This window comes from Rhincodon typus, chromosome 22 (genome assembly GCF_021869965.1).
Source record: "Rhincodon typus isolate 14 chromosome 22, sRhiTyp1.1, whole genome shotgun sequence".
In the NCBI taxonomy this organism is placed as follows: Eukaryota; Metazoa; Chordata; class Chondrichthyes; order Orectolobiformes; family Rhincodontidae; genus Rhincodon; species Rhincodon typus.
Genome location: NC_063353.1, coordinates 35448645 through 35467758, shown reverse-complemented (window position 1 = coordinate 35467758; position 19114 = coordinate 35448645). Strand labels below are relative to the sequence as shown.

Here is a 19114-nt window from a genome sequence, read left to right as displayed (position 1 = left end):
CCAATAATGATACATTTGCCAAATTACTTCTATTGGAGAGGGTGTGTGCCTGCATACAGAAGTGATCGAATATGATATCTCTACTCCCACCCACCATTTCCCAAGAAGTTGCTACAGTCTTTTTCTTGTTTTTATTCTTTTGTGGTAAGTGAGTATTGCTGATAAGCTCAGCATTTGTTGTACACTACTAATTGCCCTTAAACTGCGAGGTTTACTGGGCCATTTCTGAGGGCAGTCAAAAACATTGCTGTAGGTCTCAAGTCACATGTGAGCTAGACCAGTTCAGGGTGACAGATATCCTTCCCTAAAGGACATTACTAAAGCAGATGTGTTTTTTTTACCAATCAATGATAATTATCATGGTTTTGATCACTGAAACTAACTTTGTATTCCAGACATATTTAGTAAATTTAAATTCCACTAGTTGCAGTGGTGAGATTTGAATCTGTGTTCCACGGACATTAGCCTGGGCCTCTGGATTATTAGTTTATTGAAACTACTACTATGCGACCACCACAACGCTCATTGCCCCCCTCCATTGTTAATACATTGAGTCTAGTAGTTCAAACATGAAGAACTACCACTTGAGGGAAGTACAAGGAAGGGATGAGGCACAAACACTTCAGTTGGTGCAGGAATGCAACCTGTGTATGGATTATTCTTGGCTTTGGCTGACTCTCATCAGACATACCAGGCATCCTTCAGGAAACCGATCATTTGAACACTTCAGGAAGTCAGGCCAGCCCCTCTCTCGCTCCACAATGGCACAAGGGCTTCTGGTGATCTGACACATAACCTGTCCAGGTAGCTCCACTTTGCCATTTTCACATTTTGGCATGTAGACAGCACACAGAAGCTGTTGAATCACACTCCAACAGCCTGGAGCATTCCTCAATCCTGGATAGGAAGATAAAGAAGCAGATGGGGTTAAATGAGATCCTTATCAAAGTATAAACTCCAATGCAAGATCACAGAAACTAGAGGTTTATTCATCTACTCACGTTATTTAGAGAATTTGAATGGAAACATTTTAGAGCTGCACCCCCTATATTCCAAAAGAGGAGTATTACATTGCAGTTATTCTTAAAGATACTGTTAACATTATTCACCACTTTGAAAGTTCTGATCTGAAGCATAAAGCAACACATGGAGAAAATAATAGACTTAAGGCAAATCTTTGGGTCCAGATGGTGCCCACCCTAGTTTATTAAAAGAATAACTTTACAAAGTTTTCTGGATTTGTGAATTGTCCCTTTAGATTGGAAAATTCTAAATATCACTCCTTATTTTCAAAGTGAGAGAGCCAGAAACCAGAAAAATCTGACCCATCAATCAAAATTACTTTAAAAATAAACTAGATGAGTACCACGAGAGAAAGCAACGCTGATAGGTTTAAATGAGGTAAATGGAATGTCAGGAAATGCATGTGGAATATGAACACCAGCGTAATGATTAGGCTTGAATGACCTCTCTCTATGCTGTGTAATCTATGCAATTTACTTGTGGGAAAGTTGCTGGAATCTATTGTCCTGGATGAATGACTAAGTATTTGAACAAGCATGAGCTGATCAAAGTGTGTCATCGTAGATTTGTGAAGGACAGGTCATTTCTGACTATCTAATTGAATTTTTTTGATGAAGTCACAAAATTTGTGAATACAAATCCTAAATAGGAATTATGAATGAAATAATATGCAAATCGCTCTTCAGGTAAGATGTTAAATCAAAGCCCTATCTACTCTCCCAGTTGTCATGAAAAATCCCATGATGCTATTTACAATAATTGCAGGGGTGTTCTTTTGATGTCTTGGCCAATACTTATCCCTCAACAAACACTACTATAATAGATTATCACAATGTTATTGTCTTGCAGTTTGTGGAAGCTTGTTGTGCACAAGTTGTGCCATGTTCCCTAAATGGTTACATCTCTAGTCAAAACAGTCTCACTTTGTCATTGGTTCTGCACTTGCTGACTCTTCCAAATTCCCTAATGCTTCTGTTTTAAAATGCTCTTCCTCGTGTTCCAATCCATGGTTTTGACCTTTTTATAAAAAAAATGCTCTGTAACCTCTTTTGGCTTTCAATCCATCTGAGAAATTGGCATTCCCCTAATTCTGAGTTCTCGAGCACACCATACTCCCTCACCACACTGAGGCCAGCCAAGCCTTGAGCCATCCAGGAAGTGAGCTTCAGAACTCCATCTCTAAACTACTCTGCCTCTCCTTTAAGATCCACCTTCTTGACCAAGATTTTAGTCATCTGTCCTAATGTCATCTTCTTTGGCTCAGCAACAATTTTCATTTGATTCCTCTCCTTTGGAGTGTTTCTGGACATTTATACTATATTAAACAGTGTATATAAATAAAAGTCACAGTTGTTAATGAACAGACAGTAGAGATTTTTGATTACTTTTCATCAACAGTAAAGCAAACTGGACTGAGCCATGCCTCCCTTATATGCCCATATTTTGATCTTCACCAATGCTTTGGATTTGACAAGACGTGTCAACTCAATACAACTTTGAGATTGGAGTTATATGAACTGAAGTCCATGTAAGACAGCTTTCAGAGGCTGCATTTGTACAGTCCCTTTAGCATAATAAAATTCTCCAAAGTATTCAATGGGTCTGTGATGAACATACCAAGCCACATGGAGATATGAGGGCAAATAGCCAAAAGATTGGTAAAAGAGCCAGATATTAAGCAAAGGGTAAAAGATGAAGTTTGGAAAGGCGAGGGCTGAAATTCAGAATGTGGGGCCTAAGCAACTAAAGGTAAAATTATCAATGGTTGAGGTAGGAGGATGTGAAAATACGGGACTTTATTGTGGCTGATAGGATCTCAGATTCTACCGTGGCTTTAGGACGGATTTATCACCCAATTTATTGCACAGTGAGAAGTATAACAACAACCCAACTCTCTCCCTCGTTAGACCCATCTTGCTGGAAGTGCATTCGACGTTCCTTAAGTTCTGCATTTCGCTAAAATGGAACAAAATAAAGGAAAGGGGATACGCTTCTGGAGCTGAAAATATTTTCTAGTTTTTTAAAAAAATATCACATACAATTCCAAAAATGCGTTTTCCTTTTATTATACAAGGGGTTTGAGTGCAATACCTGACCACAGGACCAGATTGTTGTGAGCCTCCTCTTGGGTGCTGGAGTCTTCAGCCAGAGCGAGCGATGTGTGGGTGTAAGGTAGAACCGAACCCATGCATGTGTTGTATCTCAGGGGCTCGCAGTCCGAAACTTTTTTGCAGCGGTCGTGGGGAAACGTTTGGTTCGTGCCGCTCAGCTCCAGCAAAGTCCAGAGTAAAAGCAAGGAGACTGCAGCCGCTTTAACAAAAGACTGCCAGGCGGTAGACATCTTGATTCCTCCAGACTTGCAGTTGCAAAATTAAGAGATCTTCACCCCCACCCCGTCGCCTATCTTCTAACTTCGCTGTTTGCCTCTCTGAAAACCGGGGAATTAATCCCCTTCTACTCGAAACTTGTTCTGATGAGTTATTGGCCTCTTTCTCTGCCTCTGTTTGCCCCAGAAAATGAGTCAGTTTCCCAACTTGCAGCGAATGCCATCGCGTCAGTTTCAACTCATTCCAGACTCATCCGGCTGCAAACTGGGATTTGATTATTCCCAAATTCTCTTTCCAAACTCAGTGAGACTTTTTTTAAAAAAACACTTTGAAAACACAAAGCCCACGGGGGAAAAATGCAAATCATTTAATTTGTACCAAGACCGTGCGTGATCTCAAAACAACTTTGCCTCCCGACTCCCACTTTTACGTCCCGGAGAAGTGACAGAGAGAAAAAAAAGGATTGTAATTTGATACCCAGTTCATTTTTTTTTTCCCTTTCCCTCTCTCGTTCTCTCCTTGTAACCTCTCCCAATGTTCCGTTATAGATCTTGGATCTCACTGTCCAATTCACTGAAAGTGTACAAGTCCATTGGAAAAAAAGAGTTTTTGGTATGCACTTTTTGTTTTCTCTTTCCTTGAGAGTTTGGTTCATCAACAGTTTTTATTCATGCCGGGGATCGGGAGGCACGTAGTAATGTTAAACCGAACCCATCCCCCACACCCAGTTTACAATCCACAACCACACTGGCAAAAGTTAAACACCGTGAGTACCCCTTTCCTGGCCCCTGACTACTTATCCATCGCAGTTGAAAAGATAATAATTGCCACCCTAAAAAACATAAACCCTTGCATCATTCAACGTCAAACTCAGGCACAGGAGTAGTTTCACTTCCAGTCTCCAAGACCTGAGTTTACAAACAGCCAGCTGATAACTTGCCGGGATGACCGAGTGGTGTAAGGCGCCACATTCAAGGAGTGACATTCTTTGGTGAAGCCTAATGACTTCTGGTCCCTTTGTAGAAGGGGCTGTCGTGGTGCAGTAGTCGTGCATCTACCTCTGGACCAAGAGACCTGGGTTCAGACCTGCTCCAGAGGTGTGTAATTACAGGGTGATTGGAAAATATCAACAAGCACCAACTGAGACACACGTTTCACCTCCAGGCTCTTCAGCGTCAAATGATCCAATATAACGCTGCATCCTTGTTGAATTGAACTGCTTGTAGTGCAATTATATTCTTTTTCAAAAGATCCCATGGCACTACTTCAAAGAAGATGAGAGGAATTTTCCCAGGGTCCTGGTCAATTGCTCCAGTATCCCTCAATCAACATTACAAAAACAGATAATGTGATCATTATGTCATTACTGTTTGGAGGATCTTGCTGTGCATCATATGGGCTACTACATTATCCTACATTGAGTACACATCACAAAGTACCAGATTGGCTGTAAACACTTGCATGTCTTGAGAATGTGTGAAAGGCACTTGATGTGAAGGCTTTCTCTGGTCATTATCATATGTTCCTTGCGAGGACAGCCCACTAGGAGAGGATTGGACTTGAATATGATGCTACCTCCATCTGGGAAAGAACAACAATCTCCATCCAAACAAGAAGATTGGTCTCGTGGCAAGTGAACTGGGATTTGTCTGGTTCCCATTGGCTGCCTTTAAGTGGAGAAGACAAAGAGAAATATATTCCCCAATGGATTTGTCAAAAATGTTAAAAGTTATAACTAGAGCATGTCCTTTCAAATTCTTCTATTATCTGATCACTGCAGTGCCTCCCGGTCTCTCAACTATAGTTTTCCACAGTGTCGTGTCCAAACACTGCCTCTCAGTGTCCTGCCATGCACTGTTCTTCTGTGCACCACCCCAGCCTCTGTGTCCCTTAGTGCAATGTACATCAGTGTACTTCCCCTCAGTGCAGTGTCCCTCCATGCAGTACCTCAGTTGTGCCTCTCATGTACTCACATAGCAGTGTTTAACTGTGCAGTGTTCCTATGGATACTGTCTCACAGTAGTGTCATTCCATGAGTAGCCCTACAGTATAGCATACCTATGCACACCACCCTGTAGCGCAGTGTCTCTCCAGGAACTACCATACTCTGTGTCCCTTCCTACATTGTTCCTCTGCAATCCTTCATGTTACCCTTCTGCTCTGTGTCCTTAAGTGCAGGCTTCCTTACTGTTGTGACCTGCAAATGCTACTGTATTGATTTGAGCATTGTGTTTTCAATCATATATTAGAAATGAAATAAAGGAAGGACAGTCAGCAGAGAGATGTATGAAGATTATCCAGCTAGACCAGAGATTCACCAGTGTGCAGAATTTGTACTCTGGTTAAGTCAACAACATTCATATATATCAAAAATCATGTGAGCAGAGTGCATTTCCTGTAAACACCACACCCACGTCATGTAACATTTGTCTATTGCATATTTCCTATCACATTCTCCATGTCACACTCCTACAGTCACACTTTGTTGGTGGTGCCCAGGTGGCACAAAATATTACACTCAACAGAATATCAGCATATGCTGGGGAGGCAGAATTAATGTCAGTGTTTTCTGTGAAGGGGCAGAACTATCAGTGTACACTGAGGAAGGACAGATTTAATATCAGTTTGTAACAAGAGAGGGGGACCAAATGATGTGTTCATGGTGTTTCACATTGATAATTGTTCGCTGTTCCAACAATTCAAACATATTCAACAGAGAGAAGTGAGCATGAGGTGGCAATACAGCACAGGATGCTGGAGTTAGAACAATGATACTCGTGACAAATGCCATGCAAATGGGGGCTGATCCACTTGTGGCCTACAGTCTCCTCTCACTGTTGAAGAATTAGGATGTCCATCTGTTCCCCCACCCTAGGAAACAGTATTTTAGTCTAAACAGAGAGAGTAAAATGAGGAGGTAAAATCTAGGAGCAAATATGCTGTCCTGTCTGGGACTGAGCCACACGTGGAAGTGGAAGATCCCAGGATCAATCCATGGTCTGCAATGAGCTACCCAATGCCAGAAGAGAGAGTAGGGCTATAAAATGGCATAAAAATTATTGGTAGTGTATTGACGTATCAGACTTATTTTCATTTCCACAGACCGCCACTGTCCTATTGCTGTTCCAAAGAAGAGTCATTGGTCATAAAACATTAACATTGCTTCTCTCTCTACAGGTGCTGCCAGACCTGCTGAATTTTTCCAGCACTTTTTGTTTTTATTCCAATTGCTGCTCCTGCTTATCATGGCTGTTTAAGAAAACTATTGGCGGTGTTCTGCTGCATGACAGTGAGTGTAGCAAGTAAGCAAATGTATCTAAAGTGCAGGCAGCCTTATGATTCAGTTACAATTAAATTTGAAATGTGCAGGCCAATTGTCACTCTAAATGAATTCATATTCTTATACAATTCTGGACTCATCTCACAAAAGTATTACAGGAGATGTAAAATAACTTACAAAGATGACACCAGAACTATCAGGCAAGAAGAACATCTTGAGGAGTTTTTGACAAACAAGTGAACATTTGGGGGCAACCTGAAAGAAGTCCTCAAAATTACGAAGTGTTTCAATAGGCAGATGTGGAGATGTTTCCAATTGTGGGGCTAGTCAAAACGAGTTACCCTTCTACACGGACATCCAAGGAGAATTTCACCATCATCATCTCCAAAAAAATCAATAAGTATTCCAACAGCCAATGGCTGCTCAGGAACTTCCTCCTAAAGGTTCCTCAAAACAGAAATGCACAGAACTCAGGCGGTTCAACAGCAGTGCATTCCCAACCCCTTGCTTCTGTCTAAGACCAAACAACATGTTGCTCCTTCTAGTTCAAGTTGGTACAGTAAAGAGTACATTAAGTATTCGAGGTTGGGCCAGTGTTTGTAGTATTCAAATCCCGATAAGAACCCAATACATTAAGAAGAAGAAAATAGAATTTACACAGAATTAGAGCATAGAAAGAGGCCATTCCAGCCAACTGGTACATGCTGGTATTTATACTCCACATGAGTTCCCTTCCTCCCTACTTCATTTAACCAATCAACATTGAGTTTCATTCCTTCTGACATGTGTTCATCTAGTTTCCCCTTAAATCCATAGTACTATTTACAACTACTGCTTGTAGCAGCAAGTTCTACATTCTCATCACTCTCTGAGGAAAGAAGTTTCTTTTGAAACCCATTCTGGATTTGTTCGTGAATATCTTATATGTCTGCCTCCAAGTTTTTGTTTATCCTATGTTTGGAAATATCGTCTCTGCACCTACTGAAATTGAATCCGGTGATAATTTAAAGACTTCTGTCAGGTCACGTCTCAGCCTTTTAATTTCTACAGAAAAGAGCCCAATCTGTTTAGTCTGTTCTGAGCGTTGTCATCTCTCTGGTATCATCCTTGTAAATTAGTTTTACACTTTCTGCAGTACTTCCTGTGCCATTTCTGAAACATGAAGACAAAAACTGTATAAGATAATTGAATCATTAAAAGTAGAGAGCAATTGGCCCACACATTTCAAACTTAACACTAAATGCCTCACAATGCATCTCCAGTAATTAACCTTAGCCAGAGGACACTGCTGCAAGTTCTCTTCAGCAGCCCTTATTAATAAGTGGGAGCTGCAACCTCCTGAATTACTTACATAATTCCACAATTATGTCTATCCACTTTCTCCACATTGAAGTTAAGCTGACAAGTCAAAACCAGCTCCTAAAAATAATTCAACTTAACTAAATGCCAACCCCATCGTCTCAAAGTCTTACAAATCAAAACATTGGGAATGAAATTCATGAGTTGCTATATTTTCCAACAAAAATATTCAAAAATTTACAGTTGGTTTATAAACTTCATAATGACATATTTAATCCTTTAACAAGTTAGAGCTCTTTACAAAAACTATATTACCATATTTGAAAATGTTTTACAAAAACCCTACCTGTTATCCCAGCAAACATTAAAGATTAAAGAAAGATCCAGCCTCCTGCCATGATAGATATTTAATAGAAAGCTAGTTGGTCCATTTATTGTGCTGTAGAATCAATTGCATTGCCTTGTAATTTTTCAAATCAAGTTTTATCCAATTGTTTCTTACATTCCCTCCCCTTGAAATTTAGGACCTTTAGCAGGGCTAACAGTTTAACTGTTTTTTCATTCAAGGAGCCCATCATGATATGGGCCAAATGCAGGCAAATAGAACTAGGTTAGTTTGGGAAACTTGGTCGGCATGGACGAGTTGGACCAAAGGGTCTGCTTCCGTGCTGTATGACTCTCTGACTCTATAACTCAGTCAGCTATTTAATCAGGAAGAGCATTAGAGATTAACCCAATCTTGTTTCATCCCAATATCCATTCACACACTTCATGCATGTGTGCCTTTCCCATTAGAGATAATCAAATTGCAATGCAAGAGCAGAACCTGTGTCTGAGCTTTCCTCTCTGTAAATCAATAGTCAATGAAGGCAACAAGGTGCAGGGCTGGATGAACACAGCAGGCCAAGCAGCATCATAGGAGCAGAGAGGCTGACGTTTCGGGCCTAGACCCTTCATGAAGGCAACTGTGGTGCTTTACATTGCCCATCCAGACCCAACAAACTGAGAAGAGGCATGAGCAGGGCCCACCTGAGCTGGACAGCTGAATGCTTCATTAACAATCTCATACATCACTGACTTGGAACCCCATACCAACTAACTTCAACGGTCACTCGCTCTTTCTTGAGCCTCATATGCAGTCACCATCACTATCCTCTGTCCACTAAATTTTAGCAAACAAATTAGTCAAATCTTTGCAAAGCTATTCAGAGCATAACATTACAAAAGACATAATTTGCTGCCCAGAAGTTTGCATACATTATACAATTTGCAATTTAAGTGCTCCACTTGATTATTCATTACAGATCAAAGCATCATAAGGGGCTGAAACTAAGTTCTCACATCTCACAGTTCTGTAGTAGCACACAGAAAAATCCCAAGATTTTGGAGTCCCCTCCTTTTCAAGATACATAATGTTTTCCAGAAATTGTGTCTCTCAGGATCAATTGACCGGAGTTAGATTACCTGTCATACTTTACCACTGCAGTCAATGAAATGCAGAAGCAACTCAGACTCTGCTTTTCTTCACCCTTCAGTGGGTTGCACTTTTGTTATGAGTTCAAGTCCAGTCCATGGGCAAAAAGTCTAATCTGACACTGCCAGTGCATTACTGAGTAAGTGCTACGCTATCGGAGGTGTTATACTTTGAGGAGATGTTATGTCAAGGCCTATTAGGTCAATGTAAAAGTTCCCACAGCACAATTTGGAAAGAGCTGGAGATATGCCCTGGAGCCTTGGCCAAATTTTGTCCATCAAAAGCTTCAATATAACAGTTTATCTGATTATGATAAAGTTGTTGTCTATGGGAGTTTGCTGTGTTTTTTTTCCATTACATCAGTAATTATATCTCAAAACTAAAAGCTGTAGAGGAATGTTCTTGGCTTGTGAAAGATGTTACATAAAATGTTTTCTTCCTCACTGAGGGAGAGAGATGGTTATGGTGGAGAAATGAGGGCTTTACTTTGAGGAAAATTTAACTGGTTCGTGGAACTGGTGCTAAGTTCTGACATTATTTAGGTGTTGGTCATCTGACCCATTTGGTTTTGTACCATTTCTTTGAAACAGCTATTCACGAGTCCCACTGCCATAGCCGTCAACTTTTCCACATCCTTCTGACTGCATAAAATAATTCTCATTTCTCCCTTGTTTTCCTTACCAATTGTGTTATATCTTTTTCATTTTATTCATCCATGGAATGTGCATGTCACTGGCTGGGCCAGCATTTATTGCTTCTCCATGGTTGCCCTTAAGAAGATGGATGGTGACCTATCTTCTTGAATGACTGCTGTCCACGGGCTGTAGGGAAACCTACAATGATGTTAAGGAAGGTGTTCCAAGATTTTGATACACTGAAACTGTATGAACAGTGATATATCTCCAAGTCAGGGTGGTGAGTGGATTGGAGGTGGTGTTCCCATGTATCTTGTGCCCTTGTCCTTCCAGATGGAAGTTGTCTGGGTTTGGTAGGTGCCAAGGAGCCATGGTAAATTTCTGCAGTGTGTCTTGTAGATGGTAAACACTGCTACTACTGAGTGTCTGTGGTGCAGAGAGTGGTTGTTTGTAAATGTGGTGACAATCAAGCAGGCTGCTTTGTCCTGGGTGGTGTCCTCTTGTTTCTGATCATGGAAGCATTTTCTCTCCATCAACCTGTAAGGGGACTAATATACTGGCGGGGAGATTTGCAAGAGCTGCTCAGGAGGATTTAAACTTTTTAAGGGTGGGGTGGGACCCAGGGATTTAGTGAGGAAAGCGAGCAGTCTGAGACTGATACAGTTGGGAAAAAGAATCAAACAGTCAGGGCAGGCAGGAACAATGCAGAGAATGAGGTAGGACTGATTGTTAAACTGCAGGTATTTCAATGCAAGAGGCCTAACAGGTAGGGCAGATGAACTAAGGGCATCGTTAGGAACATGGGACTGGGATCATAGATCATAGATCTTAGAATCCCTACAGGGTGGAACAGGCCCTTTGGCCCAACAAGTCCACACTGATCCTCACAGCATTCCACCCAGACCCATCCCCCCAATAACCCATCTAATCTACACATCCCTGGACACTATAGGCAATTTAGCACGGCCAATCCACCTAGCCTGCACATCTTTGGCCTGTGGGAGGAAACCGGAGCACCCGGAGGAAAGCCACGCAGACATGGGGAGAACGTGCAAACTCCACTCAGACTGTCATAGTAATTACAGAGATGTGACTCTGGAATGGACAGGACTGGCAGCTTCACGTTCCAGGCTATAGATGCTACAGGAAGGATCAAAAGGGGGCCAAGAGAGGAGGGGGAGTGGTGTTTTTGATTAAGGATAACATTGCGGTTGTATTTAGGGAGGATATTCCTGGGAATATGTCCAGGGAAGTTATTTGGATGGAACTGAGAAATAAGAAAGGGATTATCACCTTATTGGGATTGCACTATAGACCCCCTCTCCCAATAATCAGCAGGAAATTGAGAAACAAATTTATAGGGAGGTCTCAGTTATCTCTGAGAACAATACGGTGGTTATGGTAGGGGATTTTAATTTTCCAAACACAGACTGGGACTACCAAAGTATTAAAGGTTTGGATGAAGAGGAACTTTTTAAATGTGCACAAGAAAGTTTTCTGATTCAGCACCTGAATGTATCTACTAGAGAAGATGCAAAACTTGACCTACTCTTGGGAAATAAGGCAGGGCAGGTGACTGAGGTGTCGGTGGGCAGCACTTTGGGGCTGGTGTCCATAATTCTATTAGTTTTAAAATAGTGGTGGCAAAGGATAGACCAGATCTAAAAGTTAAAGTTCTAAATTTGAGGAAGGCCAATTTTGACTGTAGTAGGCAAGAACTTTTAAAAGTGTTTTGGGGGGGGGGGGGGGGTGCAAATGTTCACAAGTAAAAGGATGGTTGGAAAATGGGAAGCCTTCAAAAATGGTGGATGTGAACTATATGGACTTCAGCAAGGCATTTGAGAAGGTTCCTCATGGTAGATTGGTTACCAAGGTTAGATCACACCCAATACAGGAAGAACTGGCCATTTGGATATAGAACTGGCTCAAACGTAGAAGACAGAGGGTGGTGGTGGAGGGTTGCTTTTCAGACTGGAGGCCTGTGACCAGCAGTGTGCCACAAGAATTGGTGCTGGGTTCACTGCTTTTTGTCATTTCTGTAAGTGATTTGGATGTGAACATGAGAAATGGTTATTAGGTTTGCAGATGACACTGAAATTGGAGGTGTAGTGGACAGTGAAGTAGGTTACCTCAGAGTACAATGGGATCTTGATCTCTTGGACCAATGGGCTGAGGAGTGGCAGATGGAGTTTAATTTAAATAAATGTGAGGTACTGCATTTTGGAAAGGCAAGTCAGGGCAGGACTTATACACTTAATGGTAAGGGCCTAGGGAGTGTTGCTGAACAAAGAGACCTTGGATTGCTGTTCATTATTCCTTGAAAGTGGAGTTGCAGCTAGATTGGAGAGCTAGATTGAAGAAGGCATTTGGTAGGTTTGCCTTTATTGGTCAGTGCACTGAGTATAGGTGTTGGGAGGTCATGTTGAGTCTCTACAGGACATTGGTTCAGCCACTTTTGGAGTATCGTGTGCAATTCTGGTCTCCCTCCTATAGGAAGGATGTTGTGAAACTAGAAAGGGTTCAGAAAAGATTGACAAGGATGTTGCCAGGGTTGGAGGGCTTATGCTATAGGGAGAGGCTGAATAGGCTGGGGCTATTTTCCCTGGAGCATTAAGAGGCTAAGGGGTGATCTAATAGAGGTTTATAAAATCATGAGGGGCATGGATACAGTAAATAGACATGGTCTTTTCCCTGGAGTGGGGGGAGTCCAAAACTAGAGGACATAGGTTGAAGGTGAGAGGGAAAAGATGTAAAAGGGATCTAAGGGGGCACCTTTTCCACACAGAGGATGGCGCGTGTATGAAATGAGCTACCAGAAAAAGTGGTAGAGGGTGGCATGATTACAACATTTAAAAGGCATCTGGATTTAGAAAGGGATTAGAGGGATATGAGCCAAATGCTGGCAAATGGGACTAGATTTATATAGGATATCTGTTTGGCATGGAAGAGTTGGACTGAAAGGTCTATTTCTGTGCTGTATATCTCAATGACTCTAATTTGTTAGCTCATCTCATGATTTTGAACACATTTATTAAATCTCCCCTTAAGCTTGTTTTTGAAGGCGAGCAGTGTCAATTGCAGAAGTTTCTTGTTCTTTATTGCTGATACCAATCTAGCAAATCTCCTCCACAACCTTTGAGCCTTGATAAAATTCCTGTGATACTCAAGCAGAAGCTGATTCAGTGTTTTCGAAGGTTTAGAAATATTCCTAAGCTAAGCCAGATTCACTCACTACCTGCAAAACATTTCCCTAAATGATACAATACTGGTCAGGGTAAACTCAATTATCTTCCTCAGTAAAATTAGCAGACCTTATGGTTGATAGCATTAGAGAGAGAGAGAGAGAGACAGAGATGATTAGTGCTGGTACAACCTGAGGGTCACCACTGGGTGAGGGAAGATTCCTCAGCTGGTGCAGGAATTGAACCAGCACTGGTGATATTACTCTCTGCATTGTGAACTAGCCACCAAGCCCTCTGAGCTAACTAATCCCCACATCACTTGGGACGTAAAACAAAGATGTACATGGTAGTGCTGCCTCCCTCATGATCTCATAACAGCTCTGTACAGAGTAGGACTGATCTCACTGTGCTGTGGGAGCAGGGAGTAACCATAAAACATAGAAGCAGAAGTAGGCCATTCAGCCCAATGAGTCCATTCAGCCCAATGAGTCCATTCCATCTGCGAGATCATGTCTGATCTGATAATCTCCAGAACACTTGATTTCCTCAATGATTACAAACCCATGAATCTCAGCCTTGAATATACTTAATAGTCTTCTGGGGTGAAAAAGTCCTTGGGGGTGGGGAGAATGCTGATGTGTCTAAATGGGCCACTGCTTACTTTGAGGTTATGCCCCAGATCCTAGACTCTCCCACTAGAGGAAATAACCAGCCCATATCTAGTCTGTCAAGCCCCATAAGAATGTTATTTGCTTCAAAGAGGTCTCCCCTCATTATCCTAGACTGCAGTCAGTACAAGCCCAATCTATTCAACCTTACATCATTATAAGTTCCATCCACCTCAGGATCAACCTCGTCTCCCCTCTCTGGACTGCCTCCACGGCCAGTGTATCATCCCCTAGATAAGGGGTCTAAAACTGTTCACAGCATTCCAGTTGTAGTCTGAACAATATCTTGCATAGTTTTAGCAAGACTTTGCTATTTTTAAACTCCATTTCCTTTGAAATACTCAACACTCCATTTGCCTTCCCTATTACCCACTGAATTTGGATTGTAGCTTTTTGTGATTCATCAACTGGGACACCCAAACCCCTATGCTGCAGCCTTTCCCGATTTAAATAATTATCAGCTCTGTCCTCTTCTCTCCAGAGTGCATAACCTCACATTTTCCCATATTATATTTCATATTTGCCATCATTGCCTCAGATTCTGTACCCACCACTGTGTGTATACACGCGCCTATGTGGGGACGAAAAAGAAACAAACTAAAGACAGCATGAGGGAGTGCACAAACTCCTGCCCATTATCACTGGAAAGTACAATTTGAATACCATGCTCAGGTGAGGACTATCTCAGTCGACTGGCCTCGTTTTTGATAGGAGATTCAGTGTGGCAATTGCACCTTACTTGCTACCTCACTGGGAAGGGCTCAGGGACATTCCACATTGGACTTTCACAGCAGAACATCTTTGCTGCTGTCAAGGCCCCTCAGTCATTCATTAGGGTGCAGTTAAAGATGGCAGGCAGCAATAACTGTGGAATAGTTCCTTCCCCTCCTGATTTCACCTCCTCCAAGCATCTGATTCTTCAGTAAGAGGGAGAGATGGGTGGGACTGGGAAACAAAGAAAAGAGGAAAGTTTTCAGGCAGGAAACTGAGCCAAAGCTGACAGTGAAAACCGATGCATCAGGCTGCTGCTGTGAGTGCCTCTTGTTGGCAAGAAGTTCAGACCACACACACAGGCTCTCACCCCTGAGCGTGTGCAGCATTGCAAGCCCTGCACAGACAAACAGGCTCACTTTCTGTGTAATTGCCAGTTCATCTCCTGTGGTATGAATTTGCTCACAGATTATTCCAAACAAGTTCTTGTTGAAATCATTTTTGCAGGGCCCTGAACAGTTTGTGTGACGGATGAAGGAAGGCAAACAAATAAACAAAAGGTTGTGTTTTGAAATGGCTGGGGTAGAAAGAGAGACTCAAACCTATGATCTTTGACTCCTAGCTTGGTTTACTTTTATTCACATCAACCTAACCCTTCTTGCCATTACTACCATTACAGAGGAAAAAAAAACTTGATTTTGGGAAAGCTATGATAGGATTGGAGGCCTAAGTCCTGGAACAATTCAAGGAGAGATCGAGTCATTCAGTGAGCAGTCGACAGGGACTTTAATGGGGAAAAACGAGGATGAGCACTTCTCTGGGGTTAGCTCCATAGCTTGCAAGAGTTCTCCTGCATGGTATATATTGACCTCCTTGATCAACCCAAAATTCCCTTAATCATAAAAGGAAAGGTTATAGCTGGCTACCTGAGGCAAACCAATGTTTGAATTTTCCATCCCCATTTTCCTTCACCTCTGATATGGTTTTTTTTAAAAACCTCTCTCTGCCACTCCAGGCTGGCCAACCTTTTGATACCTCCTTATAAGCAAGTCTAGTGAACCTGGCAGGCCTTTTGGCTACACTTTAAGCACGGTGTAGGTTTTGATCTCTCCATCTGTCCTCTTTAGCCAGAAATTGCATGCCTGAGATTAGGAATTTTTGGCTCAGGGAACTGCAGCTGTGAAGGCAGAATCTGAGAAGTTACGCATGTTATTCAACTAACTCTGTCATTGTACCATCTGGTAGAACAACTGCCACCCCCTTGCTGCATTATTTGTACAAATTAACCAAAAATAAATATTTAAAGTACTTCAACACAAACAAATTATAAATTTTATTAAAAGACAAAAATATTTTATTTAGCAAAAAATTAAGTTAATAATTGAACATCAGCATTATCCACACAACACCCTCCCCAAACACACACACACACACACACACACACACACACACACACACACACATAAGCAATTGGAAAAGTCACATCACTGTAACATCCATTTCAATACACTAACACCATAAGTCAGGAAGTATCTTCTGTCTTTTAGTGCTAGATTTAGGTTCATGACCAAGTAAGCACTTCGACAATTTTGAATGCCTTCTAACCACTAGATGTTTGGGAGGCACTGAATTCTCCCCAGATTGTCCTTCTGAGAGAGACAATGTGTAAGAGATAACAGTAAGACGGCAACACAAGACTGACAGATTAACAGTAACATACAGGAGCAGAGTAAGAGTGCATGATGGGGCACAGAGATTTCACAAATAGCCACAAACATGGACACCAATTAGCACAGCTACCCAGAAACAGACGAATAAATCCCTTAAAAGGCAAGTGCAAGATCACAATGAAAAAAGGATGAGCGAGCTGACCAGTATCAATGATGTGTACAGGATGCTGGAGTTCTGAAGGGTCACTGGACCCAAAACGTTAACTCTGATTACTCTAAACAGATGCTGCCAGACCAGTTGAGACTTTCCAGCAATTTCTGTTTTTGTTTCTGATTTTCAGCATCTGTAGTTCTTTTGGTTTTTTATACAGGCTGCTGTTCAATATAACAGTCATAATATAGGATGCCTACTGTAGATATTTATAACACAAATAAATGTTAAATGTGACATTGATAACCCAGATAAGAGATTAATTTAAAAGAGTTCCTGTGATCAGTGTGTACAACAAACTAAAAGTTAACTGGTTTCTATCCATCCTTATCGACCACAGTCTTTTCTGAGGAAACAACTAACGCACTTCAGAATTCAATTGGTCTTCATGTATGCAGCTTGTAAAATGGCTCCAAGAGAACAATGCCCTGCCTCTCATGTGAGAATAGCTGTGGATTGGGTGGAGAAGGGGTGTTGTTGAGCAGGGAAGGATCAGTACCATGGGTCTGCTCGGTGCTGGCTGTTGTACTTCTGGAGTTCAATCTGATCTTTGATCTGGTTGATGAGGATCTGGGAGAGAAGAATTCCAACCAACTGGAGATGGCAGTCGAAGGAAGAAGTAGAAACAAAAAAAAATGAAGAGAGACCCACAGTCTTCTTAAAGGAACAGTTCTCTGCAGCTAATAATATTCACATATTTGCTCATTTGTTACCCATATTCTTTTAGTATCATCTTATTTACAGTGGTAGTTCAGTGCAACACTCTCACCAGAATGTCAGAAAGTCATGGGCTCAACGTCCATTCCATTAAATTGGGCACATAATCTAAGCCAACACTGAGGAGGCACTGCAGAGGTTGCACATTCTGATGAGACATTAGGGGCCGTAGTTTCAGAAAGACGTTAAAGATCCTATAATAACTGTGTTCACTCTGGTGCACTGGCCAATATTTATCCCTCAAATAAGGCCTAAACACTTTATCAGGTCATTATCTTTTATTATCAGTCCCTTCCTGTACACAAATCAGCTAACAATTTTCTCACATTACACCAGTGTCTACAGTTTAACAGCCCTCCTGTACTTCATTAGCTTTTGGACTTGCTGGTTGTGTGAAAAACATTTTATAAATGCAAGATTGTCCCTTGTTAAAGGGGCATTGCTGCCTTCAAGATTGTCTGGTGGAACACCATCATTGTTGACCATTCCACTCAATCACAAGAGGAAGCAGCCTCTTCATCTGCACACATGAGACCATCACTGTAGGAGAGAAGTATCCTGGTTTGTGCCTCCTTCCACCATGTGGAAGCACTGTTACTAAATGCATTCTCTACCTCCCTCCCACAGTCATCAGCATTTATCCAGGCTTTTCTCTAGCTTCAATTCTCCTTTAAAAGGCCAACGTTGTGTCAGGGGCATTTTTCACTGGTCCTCATACTCTGGTGGGTGTCCACTAGATGCTATTCAACTGCAGGAAGCATCACTGCATCAGACAGTGCACATCCAGAACAAACACTGGACAGGAAGCAGCTGATTTCAGCATCTGGGAGGCACACTGAGATTGGTCTCAGCACCAAAGGCAACACAAGGAGGAAATGCAGGGTGAATAACACTGGATCTCTCCTTCCGATTACAATCCAATCACTGAAGACACTTGGAGGATCATCTCTCTTTTTATTCCAGAACTTGTCGTCAAGGTTCACAGGGAGATGTACAGGGTAGTTGATGGACTTTTTTGTGGGCGGGGGGAGCATCTGGATCGGCATAGCAGGGATTTTGTGGCATGACAAAGATAGCACATCAGAAAATATTGGGGCCAAAACAGATAAATTCTGAGGATAGGCTGTATAGATTATACTAGTTCCAAAGTGAAGTAGTGCCAAAGTGAACATAGGCCCCTTAGAGAATGAAGCTGGGAACTAATAATGTCAAACCCTAAAATGGCAGAGGGAAGTTGAATAAATACTTTGCATCAGTGTTCACTGTAGAAGACAGTAACACTATTCCAAAATTACTAAATAATCAAAACGGCAAAGGGAGGAGAGAAAATAAATATAATAAATATTACTAGCAAGAAAGTGCTAGAGAAACAAATGAGGCTAAAAACAAGGCAATCTTATTGTAACATGCAAGATTCTTAGGGGACTTGACGGGATAAATGTGGAGAAGCTGTTTCATTTTGTGGGAGTCTGGGACTAGAGGACATCATCTCAGAATAAGGGGTTGCACATTTAAGACATAGATGAGGAGGAATTTCTTCTCTCAGAAGGTGGTGAATCTATGGAATTCTTATGCAGTGGGCTGTCAAGTTGGGTTGTTAAGTATATTCAAGGCTAAGATAGACAGATTTTGAAGTCAGCAAGGGAATTAAGGGCTATAGAGAAAATGCAGGAAAGTGGAGTTGAGGATTATTAGATTAGTCATGATCTCAGTGAATGGTGGAGCAAATTCAATGGCCTGAATTAATTCTACGTCTTTGTTTTATAGTCTTCTTTCAGCATAAAAAGGTCAAGGATGACCCAATTGAGAAACTGAAGATTAGAGGATTTGATAGAGAAATTAATTTCCTTTGGTCGGGGAGCGCAGAACAAGGGGTCATAAGTTTAAAACGAGGGTAAGGTAATTCAGGGACAGTGC

At 41.7% G+C, this 19114-nt stretch overlaps 2 protein-coding genes and 1 long non-coding RNA gene across 5 annotated transcripts in view; 1 reads left to right on the top strand and 2 right to left on the bottom strand.

Annotated features, from left to right (window-relative positions):
- Nucleotides 1–3773, bottom strand: part of smo (smoothened, frizzled class receptor) — a 34573-nt gene extending 30800 nt beyond the window's left edge. The window contains exons 1-2 of the mRNA XM_020530559.2: nt 3115–3773; nt 692–897 (exon numbers count right to left, since the gene is read on the bottom strand). Of these exons, the coding sequence (XP_020386148.1) occupies nt 692–897; nt 3115–3364 (456 nt within the window). The 5' untranslated portion in view covers nt 3365–3773. The remainder of the gene's footprint in view (nt 1–691; nt 898–3114) is intronic.
- Nucleotides 1–19114, top strand: part of LOC125485753 — a 77730-nt gene that overhangs the window by 54532 nt on the left and 4084 nt on the right. The window lies entirely within an intron of this gene.
- The window catches only part of tspan33a (tetraspanin 33a), a 42663-nt gene continuing 39541 nt past the window's right edge, over nt 15993–19114 (bottom strand). For all 3 annotated transcript variants that reach the window (XM_020530560.2, XM_048610103.1, XM_048610102.1), the window contains one exon: nt 15993–17074. In XM_020530560.2, coding sequence (XP_020386149.1) covers nt 16973–17074 — 102 coding nt within the window. In that variant the 3' untranslated portion in view covers nt 15993–16972. The remainder of the gene's footprint in view (nt 17075–19114) is intronic.